Raw genomic sequence first — 22,408 nt, 5'->3', positions numbered from 1 at the left:
ACAGCAAATCATGGCAGGGTGACTACGTAACGTAACCCAAACCTTTACCAAGTTTAATATTGCTTTAAGTCAGTGGTTCTCAAAGTGGGAGTGTCCCCAGCGAAATGTGTTAATACAGCGTTAAAATCATTTGAACCGCTTTATCCATGCTTTAGCAAGTAATAGCAGCTGTACAATCTTGTACAGTACATCTGCTATTTCTGAGCATTAAAAAAAACTAATCTTGATAGAATAATAATTATATATTTATTTATTGTTACACAAATCGTCTCTTCTCGAGAGTCCACACTTCACAGCCTAATACATATGAATGTTAGGGTTCTTGACATGTCAAGGTCCTTTTACACTTTTTACACTAGGGTCCATGACATGAAAAAGTTTGAGAACCTTTAAGTTTCTTCACGTGACAGAGCTCGTTAACTGTCTGAACGTGTGGCTGGCATGTGGCTCTGTAACCTGATGACCTAACTGGACCTTTGGCTGAGCAGGGACCGACCCCAGTCGAGGTGTGTGTGTCGAGAGCGGGACGCAGGCCCCCCCCACTCTCTGCTGTCCACCTGGGACGGGGGAATCGACGGGGACATGCCGAGGACAGACGGGCCCCAGGCTGGACGCCTCTCTCGCCTGGTGGTGAAGGACCCCCTCCTGTGTCTGTGCTTGTGGGAGACGCTGATGTTTCTGTACAGAGGTAAATGTCCTATAAGTCAAACATGGCAAAAATAGCTATTAACTATTGCTAGGCTTTTATTTATTTTTATCCCACGATTTTGTAACCTATTTTTTCACCCAGTGTCAATTATCAAATGTAATCCTGGGCGCTACACTTCCTCTGCCAACCTGGGGGGGGGGGGGGGGGGGGGGTAGCGGACTGACCTCATGCTTCCTTCTATGCATGAGGAGTCCAAGCTGCTTCTTTTCACCTGACAGGGGAGAGTTTCCCCGGCCGGACGTAGCGCGTGTAAGGAACACGTTATTCCGACCAGTTCCTTTCCCGCCCAGCTGGCCAGTTGCTAGGCTTTTATCAGCTTTTTATTACGGAAATATAGAAAATGATTAGAAAACCGTTTGGTCAAATTAAATCACACAGTCTGATTGGTTGATAGGTGTGGTATAATAATCATATACCATGGTTATGAAGTTTAATGTCAGTTCTGTATCACTGCACAGCTAGGAAAACCATAGGCTACTAACTGTAGGTCATGGAGAAATCCACAACAACATTGACTGTAAGGGGCACTTTGATCTCCTTGTGATCTCCTTCCTCTACTCTTCTATGACAGTCTTACTCTTTAACAAACTACCTAGCCTCAGGCCTATAAGCTCTTACAGTTTAAATTGGGTCATGTCGTATCTTTCTGACAGGGACCAAATCACAGACTTGCAAGGCCATCTCTCATCTCTCGGTTCTGCCCGTGATTTGCGGTGTCAGGCAAGGGAGTGTCTTTATGCCCCCTGTTGTTTTTAATATTTCAAAAACGACCTCCAAGCTGCTTGTTCTGTCAATTTGTCCATTGCATTGTATATAGTCATAGCACGCCATAGTACATATGTATAGCATAGTAGTATATATGTATAGTTTATATGAATAGTTTCATTATATAGATATTCCACTTTCTTAGCTTACGCATGTTTCATGATAAATGCTTTTATGTGATGTATTCCCATGCTTTTTGTTCTTGCTTAATGTAAATCGCTCTGGATTAAGAGCGTCTGCTAAATGCCTAAATTGTAAATTGTAAATTGTAACAGCATTGAATTCAACAGGCTCTCAGACAACAAATGATCCCTTCATATGGCCAAAACTGAATATAGTTTATTTGGTTCCCAGCTCAGGTTGCACAAACTGGCAAGAGCATTACTCTTCATGGGGGCCAGTCCTTCCCTGCTAAACCCTCAGTCAGCTACCTCGGTTGCCTGCTAGATCGCAGCGTGGGTGTGTTGAAACCTCTTGTATTAAGACCATTAGCAGGGTGAAGGTGAACTAAGTTCCTAGCCAGGAAAGTGCAGTTTCTGGATTTGGCCAGTCTTCGCTTATTAGCAAACTGGATGGTTTTATGTTGTTTCGAATATGCTTACGGTGGCGTCGGTGGCTCAGGGGTAGAGTGGCTGGATGGTAACTGCAAGGTTGCCAGTTCGAACCCGGGCTCCCCCAGAGGTTGTGTCGAAGTGTCCTTGAGCAAGACACTGAACCCCTAATTGCTTGCATGGTTTCCGCTGCCATCGGTGTATGAATGTGTGTGTGATATAAATGCACCATTTACCAAATGCACCATTTACGGTTTCCGAAACAGAGCCTGTTTTTCAAAAATAGACTGGTCAGGCTTGTCTTGGGGCTGTCTGAAGCCCAACACACAGCACACTGTGAACGCCGCACGTCAAAACAGCCGCCTCCGTTATTTTCAATGAACCTATCCCACACCGGCGGCGCCAGACGCGTTTTGGCGCGCGTTCACGCCTCGCCTGACGCTCCGATGCGCCGCTGTTCTATTTTCCAGGCGTTGCCGCACGGCCTCCATCCGGATATCCATGGGCGTGGCTGGCTGGTCTGTATACTAGCAAGTTGCGTCCTGTGGGTGTTGCTGTGCGGCTATGACGGGTGTGTGTTGGGCTTGAGAGGGACCTTGTTGTAAACAGTTGGGTTGGCTCCGTCTGGCAGCCACGTCAGTTCAACGACAGCTGAACCTGGTGCATAACGGTCTACTACATCAACAGCGCCTCTGTGTACCTCTGTAAGCCTTCCCAGTTTCCAGTAGTGTAGCGAGGTCTATACCCACCTAACCAGAGGCAGCCTACTGTAGCAGACCTGACCAATGACCATGAGGCAGCATACTGTAGCAGACCTGACCAATGACCATGAGGCAGCATACTGTAGCAGACCTGACCAATGACCATGCCTATACTGTAGCAGACCTGACCAATGACCATGCAGCATACTGTAGCAGACCTGACCAATGACCATGCAGCATACTGTAGCAGACCTGACCAATGACCATGCAGCATACTGTAGCAGACCTGACCAATGACCATGCAGCATACTGTAGCAGACCTGACCAATGACCATGCAGCATACTGTAGCAGACCTGACCAATGACCATGCAGCATACTGTAGCAGACCTGACCAATGACCATGCCCACGGGTAAACCCTTATTTAGATTTGGAGGAGCAGTAAGCTGGAACCCTACCCTGGCCTAAATATAAAGAGCATCAGCAGCCATCCCCTTTTTTAAGATAAGGGTCAAAGCATGGCTTTTAGAAGATGTTGCAGAATAGTATTTTCACTTATATTAGTATATTGCGATTCTATGTATTTATGCTGTAGGTAGTTTATGTATTTATGCTGTAGGTAGTTTATGTATTTATGCTGTAGGTAGATTATGTATTTATGCTGTAGATAGTGCAGCTCTTGATTGTTTTATTTAATGGTGTACTTGTACTGTATTGCCTTTATGTATTTCCCAGACCAAGGACCGCAATGGAAATAAGTCAAAAGACTTTCTTGTTGTTTGTATCCTTGACGTTTGAAATTTGACTTTCCTGTATGACGTCTGATAAAATAAATCAGATATTCAGAGTAAAGAGGAATGCGTCTGGGGAAAAGTCCCCCTTACCCTTGTGGTTATGGAGGAGATGTTATAAAGAGAGAAATATGTGCGAAACAGTGTGTGTGTGCATAGTTAGAGTGAGGTCTAGCCAACACCAACTCGGGATTCCTGTATCGCTGCCCTCTGCAGTGTTGTTAGCTAAGCTGTCGCGCTGAAGTACGTCTACGTAGGTGGTACGCTTCTTCCCCTCCTGGCTTTGCCCTGGGTTGGCTCCCATAGAGTCAATTTACTTGCCGCAAGTTCTAGGTGCCTGACGCAGTGCCCTGCCAGCCTCATCCTTCTCTCTCTGACTTTGTCCGTGACCCGTGGTAGGTCGGAGGTCCCCATAGAGGTCCACATTTCTTCTTTTTTTTCTTCTTCTTCTTTTTTTTTGCGGCATTCGCCTTTATTTTCTATTTTTTTATAGAGGGACAGACAGTAGGCTCACAGGAAATGGGGGAGAGAGATGGGGGAGTGACATGCAGTAAAGGCTGTCGGGATCGGGAGTCGAACCCGCGGCACACTGCCAGACTCAGACTACAGGCCAAGGTGCCTGGACCGCTGAGCCACGGCCCAGGCCAGAGGTCCACATTTCTGATGCTGTCCGTCCATGTGACACCTTCGTAGCATTCTTGTGTAGACTCCATGTTGTAATGAATTACTACCTTTACCGTATATTAACCATTTTCTCCAAGTGGTCTATATTAGGCACTCCTTTTTCCCTTTACAGCCACCAATCTGTTTACACCCACCAATCTCTTTCCCCAAAATCTATAAGCTCACACAACACATAGCTTGTAGATCTGCTATTTTCACAGAATGTCTGCCCCCACAATAGTGCATACCTTCGCCCCCCCCCCCCCCCCCCCCCCATACCTGTCTGACCTTGTCCACGTCAACATTCACACCCGGTCTCTTAGGTCTGCCTCCTTCATCACTCTGAAAGTCCTCCCAGCCCGTCTCTCCACCATGGGGTCAAGAGCCTTCAGCCGCTCTGCCCCTCACCTCTGGAACTCCCTCCCCCCTGATATTAGAAACATGGGTCCTGATTCTTCAAAAACGAAATGCGCCAGAGTGTAACGGTGGCGGAAACAGATATCGTATTTATCCGTCCGATCAAGCTACGTTGAGATGACGTGTTATTCAGAGAGTGGTGTGTACCACAGGTGCGCAGGTGTATCGCAGGTGTATGTCATACTGAATGCAGCGGGTGCAAAGTGATCGGAAAAGCACCCGACAACCTCATCTGCATTGATCCACGCCCAATTTCATACCATAAAAGACTTCAAGCATGACTCAGCAGACAGCAGTTTGTCTGAGATCACAGCCGCGGTCACTGCTATCGAAGCTTGCAACGGTGCGTGCTCCGCTGAAGCAATATAATTATAATTTATTTAATTAAGTTCGGGACCAAGGCGGGTGCTCTCTCACACCTATGCAGAGGTAAAACATATCCGATATTTAAAATATCGGATATGTCAATGCAAAAGTCGTCTTTTCAGAGAGAGCGAGAGAGAGAGAGAGACGAGAGAGGGAGGGGGGCTGCATGGGCCCTCGACACTGTTGCGCGATAAAGAACAGTAGCCCATAGCCCCATACATTCATAAGTAAATATATTATAGGCCTACCTCGTAGGCCTGGGATCCTCTTGTCTGAAGAAATTATAATCCAGTGAGTTTATCCAGTGAGTTAAACTATTCTGTGTGTGGCATCCATGTGGCATGTGATCAATATCAATATACATTATTATAAATTCTGTCTGTCTGTCCGTCATGTTCACGAGTGGATGTGAGCTGGTTTAAAACTGATATGACTGGCCGACTTTCAAACACGCTGCATTCATTAGGCTATAAATGTGGTCTTCTATTTTTTATATAGGGCTAATTAGCCCTATTCATTTTCCAATGTGAATCGGATCGGCAGCACGCTGCCCCCACACACACACACACACACACACACACCGAAACAACGTTAGATTCGTACAGTGCAAAATGCAGATAAGTGTAGGCCTATGTTCTTATTATAATTGTGAGTTTGTTTTTTAACATGCAGTCCGCGAGAGCCGATCTACAAGCTCACAACGCGTTGCACTGCGAGTAGCCTAGAGAAGGCTGTCCAGTGAGCAGCGCAATCGCGCATGGCATGCTATAGAAATATCCTAATAAATAAAATAAAAAGGTGTCGGGGCTTGCAGGGGCAGTTTCCTTATGGGACTCTATAGGCTAACTTGCCTCTAGAATGCATGCATTTAGGCATACAAGTGCACTCGGCTTATATATATATATATATATATATATATATATATATCGTTTTTTTATGTGCTGATCGACCAATATGTTGGGGGCACATGCCTACATATTTTATCTGAGATTTGGGGACTATTTATTGATTCAGCATGAAGACTAAAGCCTTCTGAATAAATCTATATGCAAGTGTATGCTTCCGCAAATTTCTCCGCCACCTAAAGAGGTGGCGGAGAATTTAGCGGAGTTTCCGACGAACCAAAGTCAGCGTCAAGTTCACGGCCATTTCCATGAATTCCAAATTAATGTGGGAAATCCACGTAAATGCCTTTCCGCCAGCGTCACGGCAATATATCAGCGGAAACACGTTGAAGAATCAGGCCCCTTGACTCTATCACCATATTCCAAACTCACCTCAAAACAGTCGTGAACAGCCTTCATCAGGTGATAATGGTGTTCATTTAACACAAATAAACACTGTTGAAGCAAAGCCATGTGTGCGGACCACTTCTTCACTGGCTAGAACTTTTTTAAGCCTTCAGTTGTTGCTATACTGTTGACTGCTGATGTTGAATGAATATGAGCCTCCGGCATTCTCTGTGCTTCAGCTGCGGGTTGTAGCAATCTGCTCGGAACTACTGAACTACTTACTGAATTCCGTCCCACAAAAGTACTTAAATTATCTCTCTGGTGCTTTAGGTGTGTTATAAATCGTACCCGCCGCGCCTGTGGCAGAGAGTATGCCGCCTGCTTTTGGGACTAGTCCATTGTTGCATTAGGGCGAGGGATAGAAATCAGTCCCAGCTAAAGGGCTTGACGGTAAACAGCTGCAGTATTTTTATCTAGGACAGGAACTATCATTAATCGCGTAGCAGCAGAGTTAGACAGTCATACTGTTTCGCCGACCAATACTGGTTGTACTTTCTTTGATGTTTCGGGCCATTCTTGCTCGTTAAAGGGTCCAATAAATAGTATGCACAATGCACATTGATTTAGCATGGATTGGCTCATCTCTCGATGGTTTAGTTGATCTACTATCATTTCATCTGTCTCACGGCACACACACACACACACACACACACACACACACACACACACACACACACACACACACACACACACACACACACACACACACACACACACACACACACACACACACACACACACACACACACGTCACACACACACACACACACACACACGCAGTGATTCCGTTTATGTCTGTTATTCATCAGCTAAATGAAGGTAATATATTTCAGCCACTAAAGCAGGATATTTGGGCATATGCTTTATAGAGACATGGTAAGTCATTATATAGACATAAAACATATAGTCATACTGTCCGTCTGCATTATAAATGCCTACTGTAGCACTTTTCGCTTCCGGCCTGTGAATGATGTAATTTAAGCTCTCATCAAGCCCGGTTAGACAAACTAATGGTATTCTGAGTGACTTGAGGGGTGAACTGAAATTCTCCACAGTCAACAGTTTAGATAGACTAGCTCTGCAGTGCTTTGCCGTGCCGCATAATACTTTGAGTCACTGGAAGGCTTTCTTTCACACATTGTCCCAGTGGTCTGTGAGTGCTGTGAGGATGATTCATAACTGCCGGCTGCCCCTCAACAGGCATGTCAGCAACTCTTACAACCTTTTATACTTGCGCTTGCACGTCGGTGCAGCGCACAGAACATATTATGCAGATCTACAAGCTCACAACGGCAAGCATAAATAAGGCTTTACTAGTGGGCGCACCCTGGGGGCAGCCACACGTGCACACGCACACAGACACATGCACAAATGCAACTATTTTATAAGGTGTGCGTGCATGCATGCGTGCGTGCGTGTGCCTGGACGAATGGGTAGAAGTGGAGGAAGATTATAGGGTTAAGCTTGGTTTAAATCTCTGTGCGAGTGGCTGTACGAATAAGAGTAAGTGTGCATTTAGTTCAATCATAGATAGAATATGTATGTAGTTTGTACCACCATGCACACAAGCTAGTGCTTCTGTGCATTTGTAATTTGTTCTTTGCAAGTGAGAGGTGTGAAGGGAAGATAAATTCTTGAGAAAAGTGCTATGAGATTGAGAGAGTGGGCGGGTGCTGAATAAGATGAGAGCAAAGTGAAAGGGAAGAGAATAGTTTAGCATGGTAGGCCTGGTGAGATGTGTATGTATGTAATCCTACTGTATGTACAGTACAGGTATGTGTGCTCAGCATTTGTCAACACATACAAAATAAATATGTCAAACGATCCATTGCTTGTATGCATATTATAGACATGGTGCAATTTAAACGTTCTTTTCAGTTGACACATTTAGAGCCGCATTATTAGTTCCCTCAGCGTGTTTGCTGTTTCTGCAACTGCTGTGGCCAAAGTTTCGCCTATTGGGCTTTTATGCCAACTGTAAAAGCAGTTGGCTTTTATGCCAACTGCTTTTATGCCTCCTGGGCTCAGGAGGCAAGCAGACTTACTAGAGACTAACACGCACAGGCTGAACTAAATGTTCCAATAATCGCTTCTCTCTACGAACTCAAACGTGCTTTTTATAGGGTTTTATTAATTATCTGAGGTCACTATCCATCAGTATGCTTGTGTCAGCAGTACCCTGGTCACTATCCTGGTCACTAATCTCACTATTCATCAGTATCCTTCGTCAGCAGTACCCTGGTTACTATCCTGGTCACTATCCTGGTTACTATCCTGGTCACTATCCTCACAATCTGAGAACCCATCGTCGATGGCCCTCTTTTCCTTTGACTAGTCAACAACAAGTCTGTCTCGAGAACTACTATACCTCACAACGCCTTATGAGGTTGTAGATCTGAGATATCAATTGGCTTTTCAACGTCACGCCTATAATGACATGACAAAATAGGGATAGATTATTAATTGATAATCTTATTAAGTGCTGGAGGATGAGCTCACTGTTTTGACAGCAGGGGGTTGGAATAATATGACCACAGTAATATCCCTCATATTGGACATGTGTATCTGTGTGTGTGTGTGTGTGTGTGTGTGTGTGTGTGTGTGTGTGTGTGTGTGTGTGTGTGTGTGTGTGGTCACTGGTCAGTGCAACCCCCCCCCCCCATCATGTGGCCTGGATCTCCCTGCTGGAGGGTTGGTTTACTTGGCTGAGTGCAGACAGTACACAGGCGGGGACTTTCACTGCCGTGCTGCTAACTCCATGTGACTGTGTCTCTCTGTATATATTGCAGCGTTAAATGACTGAGCGTGCCCATTGGGTTAGTGCCGTGCGGCGTACGCCTCTGCATGCTCTGCTTGTTTCGCTGAACTGTGCATATGCATTTCACCTAGAGAAGAAAGACGCCCAGTGTTGATGTGTGCATGTGTTTGTTGTTGTGTGTGTGCTTACGCGCGTGTGTGTGTGTGTGTGTGTGAGAGAGAGAGCACAAAAATAACTGAACCCAGAGCATTGTTTTTTTTTTTGTTGTTTTTCTTTTACTTTATTTACCCAGGGTAGTACGCTGAGCACAAGTGCTCGTTTTCAGCAACGCCCTGCACATAGAAACACACAGACAGAATTGACTCGAGTGAGATTGTCCCAGGACGAGGACGATGGTAATGTGGACTGCTATACTGCCACTTCCAGTCACGTAATTCCATCCCATCCCCATCCCATCCTGCCAATGCATAACATTCCACCTGTGAGCCCATCCTTCATTTCTAATCCTGGCCACCGCCATTGAGCTAATCCGTTATCGCAGCATGTGAGGTCTCAACTCTGCAGTCATCATACACACAGGCAGCAACAAGACTCGAATCCCTCTATCAGCTGAAATACAGCCATTATGAACTGATGATGATGATGATGAAAGTGTTAGTGTCCAGTCATGTGCTTGAAGGCCAGCCTTCCCTCAATGGTTCTGCTTGATGAGAAGAGATACAGTACAGTGTTCCACTAGCCTGACTCATAGAGAGGAAGTCTGGCCCCGCCAGGCCAGTGTTCCACGCCCTCAAAGCTGCAGGGCTGTACTTGGCCATTTAAACCCATTTTGACCTGAGATCAGATTTAAAAAAATGTCTTCCACATCCTGACAGTTTTCTGAAAAAGCTATGTTTCTATGTCAGTCGTTCTTTGATTTTTCAAAAATAGCAGACCTACAAGTTCATAGCGCGCTATGAGCTTGTAGATCTGCTATTTTTCAATAGCTAAGCTAAAGCATAACATAATGCTAACACCAAAAGGGGTTCCCGCCCAAAATGGGTTAAACACATGTTCTTACTTGTACTGGGAATGTGCTGTATATGATGCAAATTATATACATATTTTCAAGTGTGGGGGTCAAATTTATAAATCAGGTGATTTTCTTCCATTGGACTATAAAGACCAGACAGATTCATAATGAAGCAATAAGCCTCAAGAGGCCATGGCCATTTTAGAATCGTTAACCCCTTGGAACCGGTCCCCGGCATACCTATTCTGGGGAATTCAATCTTAAAAATGTGTTTCCAAATCAGGCAGGGAAACATGTTGCCCAGCTTTAAATAACAAAATGCAATTAGAAACAAAGGTGCTCTTCTGTGGCTGCTTCTGCAGCCTGAGTCTGAGGAGGAATGAGGAAAAGCCATGAACAGAGCAGGGCTTTTATAGTTTGAGAGACACTGGCCAGGTTGTCTCTCGTTCTGCTGATTAACTCTGGCTCCACCCTCCAAATCAGCACTGCAATGGAACCTAGCCTCTGTCCCAGCCATAGAGTATTAACCCTTTTAGGCCTGACTAAATCCTAAATCATGACAATTTTCTGAAAGATTTGAGGCACAATTTGAAGTACGTAGCGCGCCAATCGGTGGTGCGCTATGAGCTTGTAGATCTGCTATTTTTCAATAGCTAAATTATAACATAATGTTTAAAACACCAAAAGGGGTTCTCGCCCAAAATGGGTTAAAAGGATAGAGACTGAACCGGAGCGATAGCCCCGCCCGCTATTCATTTCAGTGGAAGTTGCTCAGTGGCGTTTTGAAGCACCCGGAAGAACGGTCTAGAACGGGCGCTCAATGTTAAACCCCAGCTGCACGGGGTTTCCTCGTCATAACGCCACGGGTCCGCCTGCAGTCCCACCTCTTACCAATAGGGCCCAGTGCTTCAACGTTGGAGAGTCTTACTGGGGGCTTGGTCCCAGCCATCTGCAAAGAGAAAAGTCTGGTCGCTCACAACCTAAGGCGGAGACTGCCTAGGCGGAAGCAGGGCTTCCAGCGTTTGAACTGCCCCTGGGCCCTGGAAGTTGTCATTTTTCCGTACCGCACTGCAAAAACCGGCAGAGGGTGTGCCCTCTGCCCCGGCAGAGGGGTGTGTTATAGACAGGCCCGCAGGCAGATGGAACCAGGTGATGATTATATTTATAAATACATAAACGCTGCTGCCTTTAACATCTATTAGTCTATTGAGTGACTTCCAGGTTGTCCAGCCATGGTCGTGGCCACTAGCGAGGTTTTTTTTTAAGATTTGTTTTTGGCTTTTTTGCCTTTATTGATAGTATCCAGTGGAGATTGGCAGGGGAGAGAGAGAGAAGGGGAGAGACAGAGGCAGCTAAGGTCGTCATGAACGGGACTCGAACACGAAACTCGCTGTCAGGCCAGAGCCTACAGTATATGTGGCATGCGCCTGGACCACTTGGCCAGCGGGCGCCCCCAAGGCTTTCTGTTGGTGTTAATTATTCTGTCAAGCCTGTCATTTTTCCATTCATCTTGCCAGATGTTGGCCCTTGATGCTTGTTTGGTTGTCTGGAGGGGCAAGACTGTCTGCACGAAACCGTCTCTAAATGGGAGCCCGCGTGGGGGACTGGGGTGCTACGTGGCCATGCAAGGGGTGCCTAATGTCTATCTCCTGTGTTCTCCGTTCATCGCTGCCATGCTAGAAAGGAGAAACATGCGTGTTGGTGATGTTTTGGTCCGTGTACACATAATGCATAGTGTGTGGTAGTCAGTGTGTTGTTTCTGCGTTGTAGGTGCGTGGGAGTGGGAGCATCTGCAGGAGGCCCTGGAAGAGAAACTGAAGAGCACGCTGGCGGTGTCTCAACTCATGGAACGCATACGCTCTTTCGTGGGTAAAGAAAAGGTGAGGCGAAATTAAAAAGCTGCAATAATGAATAAACATCATTTTAACATATCATGCATCATCTGCATCGGTAGAGTATGTTAATACACTCCCTTGGTTGTTGAGCATTCAACAATTTAATTGAATGCTCAGTTTACTGAATGATCTAACACGACTTTCAGCGCGACAGAAGGTGCATGCCGGGATTGGAGATGCGTGCGTTCATCTTTACGGATTGTTGCACTTCCCTCTCCATTTGGAGAGATAACACTGTACATATTGTACTGTATCCTTAACCCATTCAGGACGGGAACCCCTTTTGGTGTCTTAAGCACAAGTAAGACGCACGAACGCGGGAAGCGAACGCAGCTCGTAAATTGCAAGCTATGTGTGGTACACACGTTAGTAGTTATACACCGAATCGCTGTTGTGGCAGTCTGACACAGACACACACACACACACACACACACACACACACACACACACACACACACACACACACACACACACACACACACACACACACACACACACACACACACACACACATGCACATGTTAGACAGCTAACTGCACACTTTAGACAGCCACTGTTCTGCCTGGCTTCCATAGTAACTGTGCCCTCTGGTGGCGGGTGGTGTCACACCGTGACACACAGACAGACAGACAGACATGTTCTGCCTGGCTTCCACAGTTAGGGCTCATTGCATTCACATTTATGTTATACTTTAGCTATTGAAAAATAGCAGATCTACAAGCTCATAGCACGGCACCGAGTGCCACGCTACAAGCTTGTAGATCTGCTATTTTGTTTGGTTCGTATTCTTACACAGTGAACGTTTTTAACTCAAATATTTGCTTCTGGGGGGTCCCTGGAGGCTGGAACAACATATTTTCAAATGGGGGTCCGCGGCCAAGTACAGATAATTCTGGGGGTCCTTGACATGAAAAAGGTTGAGCACCACTGCCATAGAAACATTTTTCAGAAAACTCTTTTTAGAAGACATTCTTTTTTAGAATCGGCCTCAGGTCCTTAAATAATAACCCAAACTGTCAGGTTAGACAACCACCTGCCTCGTCTGATGCACACGGGGACACCAGCCACTCCTTTATGTTTGTTTTTTGGGAGCATAATGCATGGTCAGTGCATGTAGAGACCAGAGACAAGAAATAGAAGACATATGACAATAAGGTATCGCACATCAAGGTCGGAATCGAACCCTGCATGCTCACATGGTCCATGCACCACCATCAGCCACGACAGTTAAATGGGCATGAATCCCTAGTAGTTAGGTGTCCGGTTCTAGCCGTTTCGACCGAAAATCAACCGATAATTCCCAGTAGGTTACTTATTACGCCGATCTTATCCAGCCGATCGGCTCGCCTGGAGCCTACTGGCTGCGATTGGCGTTGATGACACGTTAACCGATCTTATCGGTCTAGTCAGGTCTACTGAGCCTACTGAAAATGACAAGCCTCCTCATACCCTCCCCTAAACATAACCGCAAGCATGTCGCAGCGCGGTCCTAATATTAACGCATGTTCGCCAACCTTAATCCTGTCAGGTTTTCTTTTCAGTCGGCAGAGCATGCCCATACTCGTCGAAAACAATCGTACTGATCCTAAGTGATCACTGCGGTCTTGTCGATTGATATCAGTCGAAACGGGTGCCGGTTCAGGTTATGACAGAAAATGAATAATGCTGACCTTAACAGTGATTTATCACAAAAATGTTATCAAATGATTAAAGGTCCATGGCCTAATGCATATCAACAGCGGCGTCTTTGAAATGATAACACAGCAAGCCGAATGACGTCATGATGACGTCCTCCGGTGACATTAACCCATTCTGACCTGAGATCAGATTCATACGAGGTTTCCACTGGGGACACACTGGTCTGATTAACCCATTCTGACCTGAGATCAGATTCTAAAAATGTCAGTCGTTTTTTAAGATTTTTCAAAAATAGCAGACCTACAAGCTCGTATCGCGCCACTCGGTGGCGCGATATGAGCTTGTAGATCTGCTATTTTTAAATAGCTAAAGCATAACATGATGCCAACACCAAAATGGGTGCCCGTTCAGAATGGGTTAAGGATTTCAGGACTAGGCCAGATCACAGCCCATATGGGGATGATCGTTACGTCATTTCCAGGACGTCTTCACCAATAATATAGTTTATTCTGGGCCAGAACGGACTAGTTATGATATGACTTAACTCTATCTTAGTGGGCAGAATTTATGTTGGCTGAAATCAGGTGATATTCTGGGCCAGATCCGACTAGTTTCCAATCTAGGTGTCACTATTTTCTCCAGGTCCTGACTGTGCTTGCTGGGAAAGGTTGAGAATCACTGCCCTAATTGGTGTGGATGTGTGACATGGTTGCTTGAGACAAGCCGGTGGCATGTCGCATGGTGTGTATGTGTGTGTGTGTGCAGTGCACAACCAACGCATCTGGATGGAACTAGGTCTTTGACCTGAGGCAGTGTGCAGAAAAACGTCTACATGGCTAAACCATAAATACTCCAACATGAAACGTTTGGCATGCAGGTCGAGTACACTCGACAGGTAGACACACAGTAACACATAATGTACGTACGTGCACAGCCTACACAAATACATAGCCTATACTGTACATACAATACATCCATAATTCATCCTGTCAGGAGGATTTGATATAATGGTTGCTGCTCGCAGGAAAGGCATCCTCCGATCACTGAAAGCAAATGAAATTTCAGTTTTCGTGTCAGTTCGGTTAGCTGATCCAACAACAGCGGCCGGACCGAGTGACAATGTTTACTGAGGATTTGCTGTAGTGTTTTGTTGCTCTCCTTGGCAGCGTTGAACCAAACACGCTTTACGCTGCTAGAAGCCGCACTTCTATGCGCGTCCATTTGACAGAGAAAGGTCAAGTGATGTTAATGTGATACAGTGACACGCAGCGCGGTTGGTCTGTGGACTGTGAGGCAACCACATTACATACCATGCCACGTGTGCGCACACAGACTTGTGCATTACACACGCACACGTGCACACACACACACACACGTCAAATAATGATTGTTAATTGAACTCCAAACGTGTTGTGAGGCAACCACGTTACATACCATGCCACGTGTGCGCACACAGACTTGTGCATTACACGCGCGCACACACGCACACGCACACACACACACACACACACACACACACACACACACACACACACACACACACACACACACACACACACACACACACACACACACACACACACACACACACACACACACACACACACACACACACACAATGATTGTTAATTGAACTCAAACGTGTTGTGAACAAACACTGTAGCCCTCCGCCACACCCCTCCCCCTCCACTCCCCTCATTTCATATGCATGCGTTCTCCTGCAGCACACTTTGCATAACGGTTTCTTTGAATGCATTATGGCTGAGAATAGATGGGTTGGTCACGCCGAGCCTTTGAACAGCCCCTCGGCTTGTTGCAGTCTGTTCTCAGCGTCAGGCTGCCTAGTGCAGCGGTGGTGGCCCTCTTGGCAACGCAGACTACAGCGGATTTGGCTAACCACCAAGCATGACTGGCAGTCAGACACGCCGTTTGTGTTCCTGAGGGCGGGTTACTGTAGGTGGGACGGACGGACTTAACGTTGAGAGGGTGCAAATGTTAACCGAATGGGTTCCGCTCGGAGTGACGCCCCTATAGGGTTACGGAAGGATAAATTAAACGGGAGGATTTGTACAGTGCACATGAATGGGAATGCCCGTGCCAGCAAGCATCTGACAGCTAGGTAGTGGTGGAATGATTCACCGTTGTGTGTTTTTCTCTGTGTATGCATGCACATGTCTGCAGCTGAACGTGAATGATGGCATCTTTCTGACTTGGGGTGTGTGTGTGTGTGTGTGTGTGTGTGTGTGTGTGTGTGTGTGTGTGTGTGTGTGTGTGTGTGTGTGTGTGTGTGTGTGTGTGTGTGTGTGTGTGTGTGTGTGTGTGTGTGTGCAGGGCTCCAGGGATACCCCCAGTGCACGAGCAGCTCAGCTTGGCCCCCAGACTCTAGTGAACCTCTTTAATTCCCCTCTCTATTCTGATGTCATCTTCATGGTGCAAGGCAAGTACATCTGTTACACCTATTGCGCACGCACGCATGCACGCACGCACAAGAGATTACCTGCACGCAAATTGATCTTAAACACAAGATCACTTTAACAAAAAGCTCCTTCAATGTTATTGACACAGACCTAAAAAGTCTTTGTCTTAGCAACAGCACAGTAAGACGTATTAAAGGGATTGTGACATTAAAAAAAAGGTTTTGGAATTGTTCTTATTTTTTTTAGGTTTTCTAATCTCAATTGCACCCAAAAACATGAACTTTTAACATTCAGTAGATTTTCTGTGATCTGGGGTTTTCTGGCTCAAACAGGTGCTCTGATTTGCCCGCAGTAAGTGATGTAAGACCCTGCAAATCCCATACATGTCAATGGGATTTGCCAGCAGATGTCACTGTTTTCACTGTGTTGCCTGTTTTCATTGTAGCTCAAAAGGCTTCCAAACCCCAAAGAAAACAAAAAATCCACTGAATGTTCAAAGTTCAGGTTTTTTTGGTGTAATTGAGGTCATAAAACCTGAAAGAAAAAAGAAAAGGAAAAATAAATGAAAATGAATGTCATAAAACCTTTAAGTAACAGGACAGACGGGTAGAACACAGATAGACTAGAGATATACAGCTGGTTCTCAGTGTTTTTCCTGCAGGAGGATAAAACCAGTCTTAGGAGGATAAACCTTTGTCTTTGAGTAGCGGCTCTACTTTGTGCGAGTGTGAGTGTGTTTTTCTAAGAGCTCATTGGCTGACTGTGGCAAGAGCTGTCACCATAACTACATTGGCACTTAACAGCATAAATTGTGCACTTACCAGCAGCAATTTGGTTTTGCAGTAGTGTCACGTGAATATTAATGGCTCTGCGCCACGGCCGTCTCTCGTAGAGTAATACTCACAAAAATCAAAAGATGTTTGACTTCATAGTTTTTAGATTAGATTGATTTTCATAGAAATAACAAGAATTTGTTTATTGGTAAAGTATGTTCACATGATTATCCTCATATTACCGTATGGGGAATTTGACTTCAAGAATTTAATAGTTAAGCATGTTTTTTTTTAAGGGAGAGAGAGATCAAATATACATGCAGTTTCCCAAAATTCAGTAGAATAAGTGAAACATGTGTGTTATTATCTCCCACGCCTGTTGCTGTGAAAATCATTTTTGCATGCATGGTGTGTGTGTCCCAGGGAGCGTGTTGCCAGCCCACCGGGCCGTGCTGGTGGCACGCTGCGACGTGATGGCCGCCATGTTCAGCGGGAAGTACGCAGAGGCGCGCAGCCGAGTGGTGCCCATCCACGGAGTGTCCTCTGACACGTTCCTCTCCTTCCTGGAGTACCTCTACACTGACACCTGCTGCCCTGGTGGGTTTACTGCAAAGTATACTCATATTATACACAAGTATCATACTGTATATATATACACATTGTAATTAGGACCACCGTTAGGTCCTAATGCCACCATTAGGACCGGACCGAGTCTGGGGCGGCAGTGGCTCAGGAGGTATTGCTCCCGATGAGCAGGATGGTGCCTTGCGTGGTTTCCTCCGTTATCGGTGTGTGAATGGGCGAATGTAATGCACAATCTATGTAAAGCGCCGTGGATAAAGGCGCTATATAAATGCACCATTTACCATTGAGCCGAGGAGCGCCTTTGGATATCATGGCCATAACGCTAAACGCTCGCACACAGCGTGATGCCCCTGCTGCTCAAACCTATCGACCATTGAGGTGCTCACTGCTCAAACGTCCTGTCATCTGCGTTATTAGCTCAATATAGCTTAGCTGAAACAATTGTAAACATGGACTTCTCATGGTTGTAAGTAACGATTCATCGTCGGGTTGAAAATGATCGCATGCAATCTGGAGGATCAAATGCGCAACGATCCATTCCAAAAGCGGTTTCCCGCTTCAAGCGTCCAAGGGCACCAAAAACGTGCAATGGTCTGCACTGTGAAGAGGATAGTGCTCCAGCGCATCTTTACCACAGAAATAAAAGGAAGACTCAAAAGGTGTTCTCTGTGGACATGGCCCCGTATGGTATTAAATAGTAATACAGCATAAAATATATCATTAGAGGGCAAAGAAAATGCACTGAATAAACCTACGCTGCCGCTTATAAGTGACTTAACAACTTAAACCCTACAGTGTTGACCCGAGTCCCTTGGTCATCAAATATTTTTCCCCGTTTACAAAAAAATCTCTTCCACCAGACGAAAAGAAAAGAGAAAGATAACCCTCGGTCAGATTTGGTCTGGCCCCATTCGGCTGTAATTGGATTTCCCTGCTCCCGAAGTTCGCTCAGAAACTTGGCCTCTCGACAAGACCCTGGCAGACAGAATTGATGGCTTCGACACCAGAGCGCTGCGCACAATAGAGAGGATAAAATGGCAAGATCGAGTCACCAACATTACTCTGCGGGAAGTAGAGTGTCCCGTCTGGCAGCAAAGCGCCAGATGCGATGGTATTTCACATCAAAAGACGACCCCTCCCCCCCCCCCCGAACAGCATGTTGTGGGTGTTGTGAGCTTGTAGATCTACTGTTTTTAGAAAATGTCTTCCTATTCTTGCAGAATGTTTGTCTTTTACGTGCTCAGAATAGGGTTGCTAGGGTTCGTGATGTGGTTAAGCACGGCTGTGGCCCAGGAGGTAGAGCAGGTCGTCCAATGATCCCAGGGTCGGCGGTTCGAATCCCGGGTCCTCCTCCTGTCCACATGTCGAAGTGTACTTGGGCAAGACACTGAACCCCACATTGCCTCCAATGAGTCTGTCGGTGTGAGCTCGCCACCATTGGTGTTTGAATGTGGGAAGTGAGGACACTCCCAATGAATGAAACATTATGCCCAAGCGTTTGGGCACTTGAAAAAGCGCTATAAAAATGCAATTCATTATTATAAGCCCTATATTATACTAGCTAGTCTAGCCTGTAAAAAGATGAGAAATCTGTAAAATAAAATACAAACCTAATAGCTCACGAATAGCAAAACATTGCTGATATACAAGCTCACAATGTGTCATGGCACGTTTTGTTTTGGCACGAATTTTCTGAAATTCTTAGTTTTTAAAATGTTAACACATTTTGAACGCTCCTCTGAGCACATATCCTCGCCAGGCCAGATTGACTACCCAGGGCCTGCAAAGTTTGGAAGGCAGTCATAGCCAATTGGAATGGAACATGCACTTGATGCACAAGTCCAGTTGAACTGGTTGGAATAACGTGTTCCTTCCACGCGCTATGTCCAACCAGGGAAACTCCCCCTGTCAGGTGTAAAGGAGCAACTTGGACACTCAGGCATGAAGGAAGCATGAGTCCGTTGCTCTCCCCTTGTCCCCCATATAGGGGACTAGGTTGGTGGAGGGTGTGTAGAGCCCAGGATCACATTAGATGATTGACACAGGGTTGAAAAATGGGTTACAAAATCGTGGGATAAAAAAATATATATATATATAAAAATAAAAGATCACACGAGTCCAGAGATAACATGTACCAATTTGTGTGAGTTTTGGACAGAATTTGTAAGAACAGTAGAAAGAAATCAGACACAGCGTTCATGATTTGTGCAAAACGTGCCCCTCACACAGATAAAACTTTGGAAGCCAATAGAGGGTATGCGCATGCTTAAAGTGAATGGCACACCGAGTGGCAAAGCAACATGCAAAGTGAGTTTAACATTGTTTAACGTTGTTTAATGCAATCAGATAGGACTTTTCTGTGTGGATGTATGGGCTGTCAAGGCCAGAAACTAGTTTTTTGCCACTCAGTAGGCATTCCTGCATAACTTCCTGGTTTGATGGTGATGTCACCCGCATACCCTCTATCGTAGCCAATCAGAAGGGCTTAAAAAGGTGACAGTTACTTCATGATTACGTGACCACATTCATTCATTCATTTGTAACGAGTTTTGGATAAAATCGGTACAAGTAGGTAGTACTGACAAATCTTGTCAGGTGGAAATGGAGGTTGCGTTACGATCCAAGGAATCTAAGGAACAAATTCCAGTTATAACGTAATGAAACAATGTGTAGTAGCAAAGGTCCTTAGTCTACTGGGAGTGCCGATCGGTCCAATGGTGCCTCAGATTAGATGTTCACAGACAGTCACTCACAGGATCGAAATCATAATCCCTCGCCCTTCAGCCGTTCCAGGCCCCCTGGTGGGGATAAAAGGTTTGTGCTTATAATAAAATGCCCAAAATAGGAAGGCCGTAGTTAATGTGGTTAAATCGTTGAATTGTCTTTTTGCCAGTTGGAGGAGCTCAGTGGTATAGTACAGTAATTTGTACAGTGGAACTACAGTCCTCGCTGTCCGGTGGAAACATCATATGTCCAAAAACTGTTACTTTTACTATTTCAGGATTAAAATTCTAAAATAGCAGACAACATGTCGCAGTGTTGTAGATCTGCTGTTTTTTTATGTAGTCGCATCAATAATAATATATTTATATAGCACCTTTCATGACATAAAAAGTGCTTTACAGGGCAGAAAAGAGACTGTTTGACTGCATAACCCATATTCCACGACATTTATTCCATTGTCTTTCCGCGCATAATACGCTAAACCCGCTATTTGTTTTATGTGTTTAATTCGCCGTTATACGATGGTTAGTATGGAAATCCGTTTTTTGTTGCAGACATTGTGACGAGGCAGGCGCGTTATGATGACGTAACCGGAAATCATTTAAATTTGTTTTTAATTCATGAAAAAAAGAAATCACGAAAATACTAAAAATTAAATGTAGGAAACAAAATAACCCATAAAAATGTGTTCACGACCCACTGGTTGGGAAACTATATAGCGATGACTATTTTAACAAAACCCTTTTTGTTTTAACACCCAAAAATATCACTGATTACTCTAAATAAAGCAACATTATTGTTATCAAGGATCTGTCCCAGCAAACCATACCGCTGGGACTGAGAGATGATCAAAGTAGCCACACACCGCGCCACAAAATCAGGTTATCACAAGGACGAGAGAGAAAGATAAAGACAACGAGTCAAAGTTGCCAGACAGTCTCATGACTCTCATCCTCATCCAGCCATTCTTTGAACCGTCAAAGGGTGTTTTGCTGTTTTTCCTGCTCTGTTTTGGTGCCTTTGTGTCCCCCAGATAAAAGCTCTCCTCTGCAGCCATGAATTTGATCACACCATCCACACAGTTGCCTTTTCGCTGTGACAGTTCCTTGCCAGGCGTTCCATCACCCTGTTTGCAGGCCTTACAAATGAGCCCCAAATCAGCAGTCAAACACTAGAGAGAAGCAATACCGTCGTCCTGGCTGAACACCCCTAAAAGTACAAAAACAAACTAAAAACATACACCAGCTAGATGAGGAGTCCAACAAACCATCTGTGTGATTGAGACACACTGCCAACGCCAGTCCCAGGAGGCACACAGGGAACAGCACTGAATACTAATTCAGTCCGACTAAATGTTTAATTTATGCTCCATTGCGTGGTGCGGACATGTTGTTAGCTTGTAGATCTGTTCCATTTGACAATAAGTCACACCGTCGTACCAGGGAGTATAAATTGGACTGTAGTAGTGACTCATTTCATTACTGCTTCATCTGTATTTAGTGTTGCCAGAGGGGGAAATTACTTTAAAAGTCCATCAAACTTCATCATGCTAAATAATGAATTCCAGTCAAGGTTAATTAATTTGAATACTGCCCTATGTGGAGGGTAATCATTTGAATTAATGTTGAACCTTAATTTAGTTTGTTGTTTAATGGCGAGGCATTCATCAGTCTTGTGTACAAACATTTGGCAAAGCACTCCTTTCTTTGTCACCAGCGTGTATGTGTGCGTGTGTGTGCGTGCGTGTGTGTGTGTGCGAGCACATGCGCTAAGAGGAAGAAATTGTCAGTGTTACAATTACAATACACCAGAACAGCATGACTCATACAAAATTGAACGGTCCATCCTCGAGGTCGTTATAACAATAGTTACAATACATTATATAAGGTAACTCTCATTTAAAAAAAAGACATTGCCTGCTCCTCTTGTATAATACGAACATGGGAAAGTAGACTCGTGTTTGAAAGATAATAACTTCATATCCACCCATTCTTGGCTTCGAGTAATCATATTTATGGCTCCCGTCTGGCTGAAATGATTTCAACAAAATAGCCTATTTTCCTCTCAAAGGGTCAGTGAGAGTTCTGTTCATGCGTACTGCACGTGGGACGTGGGCTGGTTGCACAATATTGCTTGTGTTCAGAAATGTAGTAGAGCTCCATTCCTGGCTTCTAAAAAGACCAGGAAAATAAAATAAAGGCAGCAAACAAACTCCAGAGTCTCTGCAGCTCCGCAGCTGCACTGTTACATAAGGGCTTGGAATCTCAAGGTCACGCAAGGATATTCCAGCACGAGCAGCTCCTCCTTCCACTTGCTGATAAGCAAGCTTGTAAATCTGCTGTTTTTGCTAAA

The 22,408-nt window shown here is 45.1% G+C and overlaps 1 protein-coding gene across 1 annotated transcript in view; it reads left to right on the top strand.

The window, feature by feature from the left end:
- The window catches only part of rhobtb3 (Rho related BTB domain containing 3), a gene marked incomplete at its 3' end in the record, with an annotated part of 47,554 nt that overhangs the window by 15,208 nt on the left and 9,938 nt on the right, over positions 1-22,408 (top strand). The window contains exons 7-10 of the mRNA XM_083771601.1: positions 489-688; positions 11,795-11,904; positions 15,889-15,998; positions 17,175-17,344. Coding sequence (XP_083627727.1) covers positions 489-688; positions 11,795-11,904; positions 15,889-15,998; positions 17,175-17,344 — 590 coding nt within the window. The remainder of the gene's footprint in view (positions 1-488; positions 689-11,794; positions 11,905-15,888; positions 15,999-17,174; positions 17,345-22,408) is intronic.

The sequence above is a fragment of the Protomyctophum parallelum genome (assembly GCF_964188405.1).
Source record: "Protomyctophum parallelum genome assembly, chromosome: 8".
In the NCBI taxonomy this organism is placed as follows: Eukaryota; Metazoa; Chordata; class Actinopteri; order Myctophiformes; family Myctophidae; genus Protomyctophum; species Protomyctophum parallelum.
The sequence above is the reverse complement of the archived record's forward strand: the minus strand, read 5'-3'. Positions and strand labels throughout refer to the sequence as shown.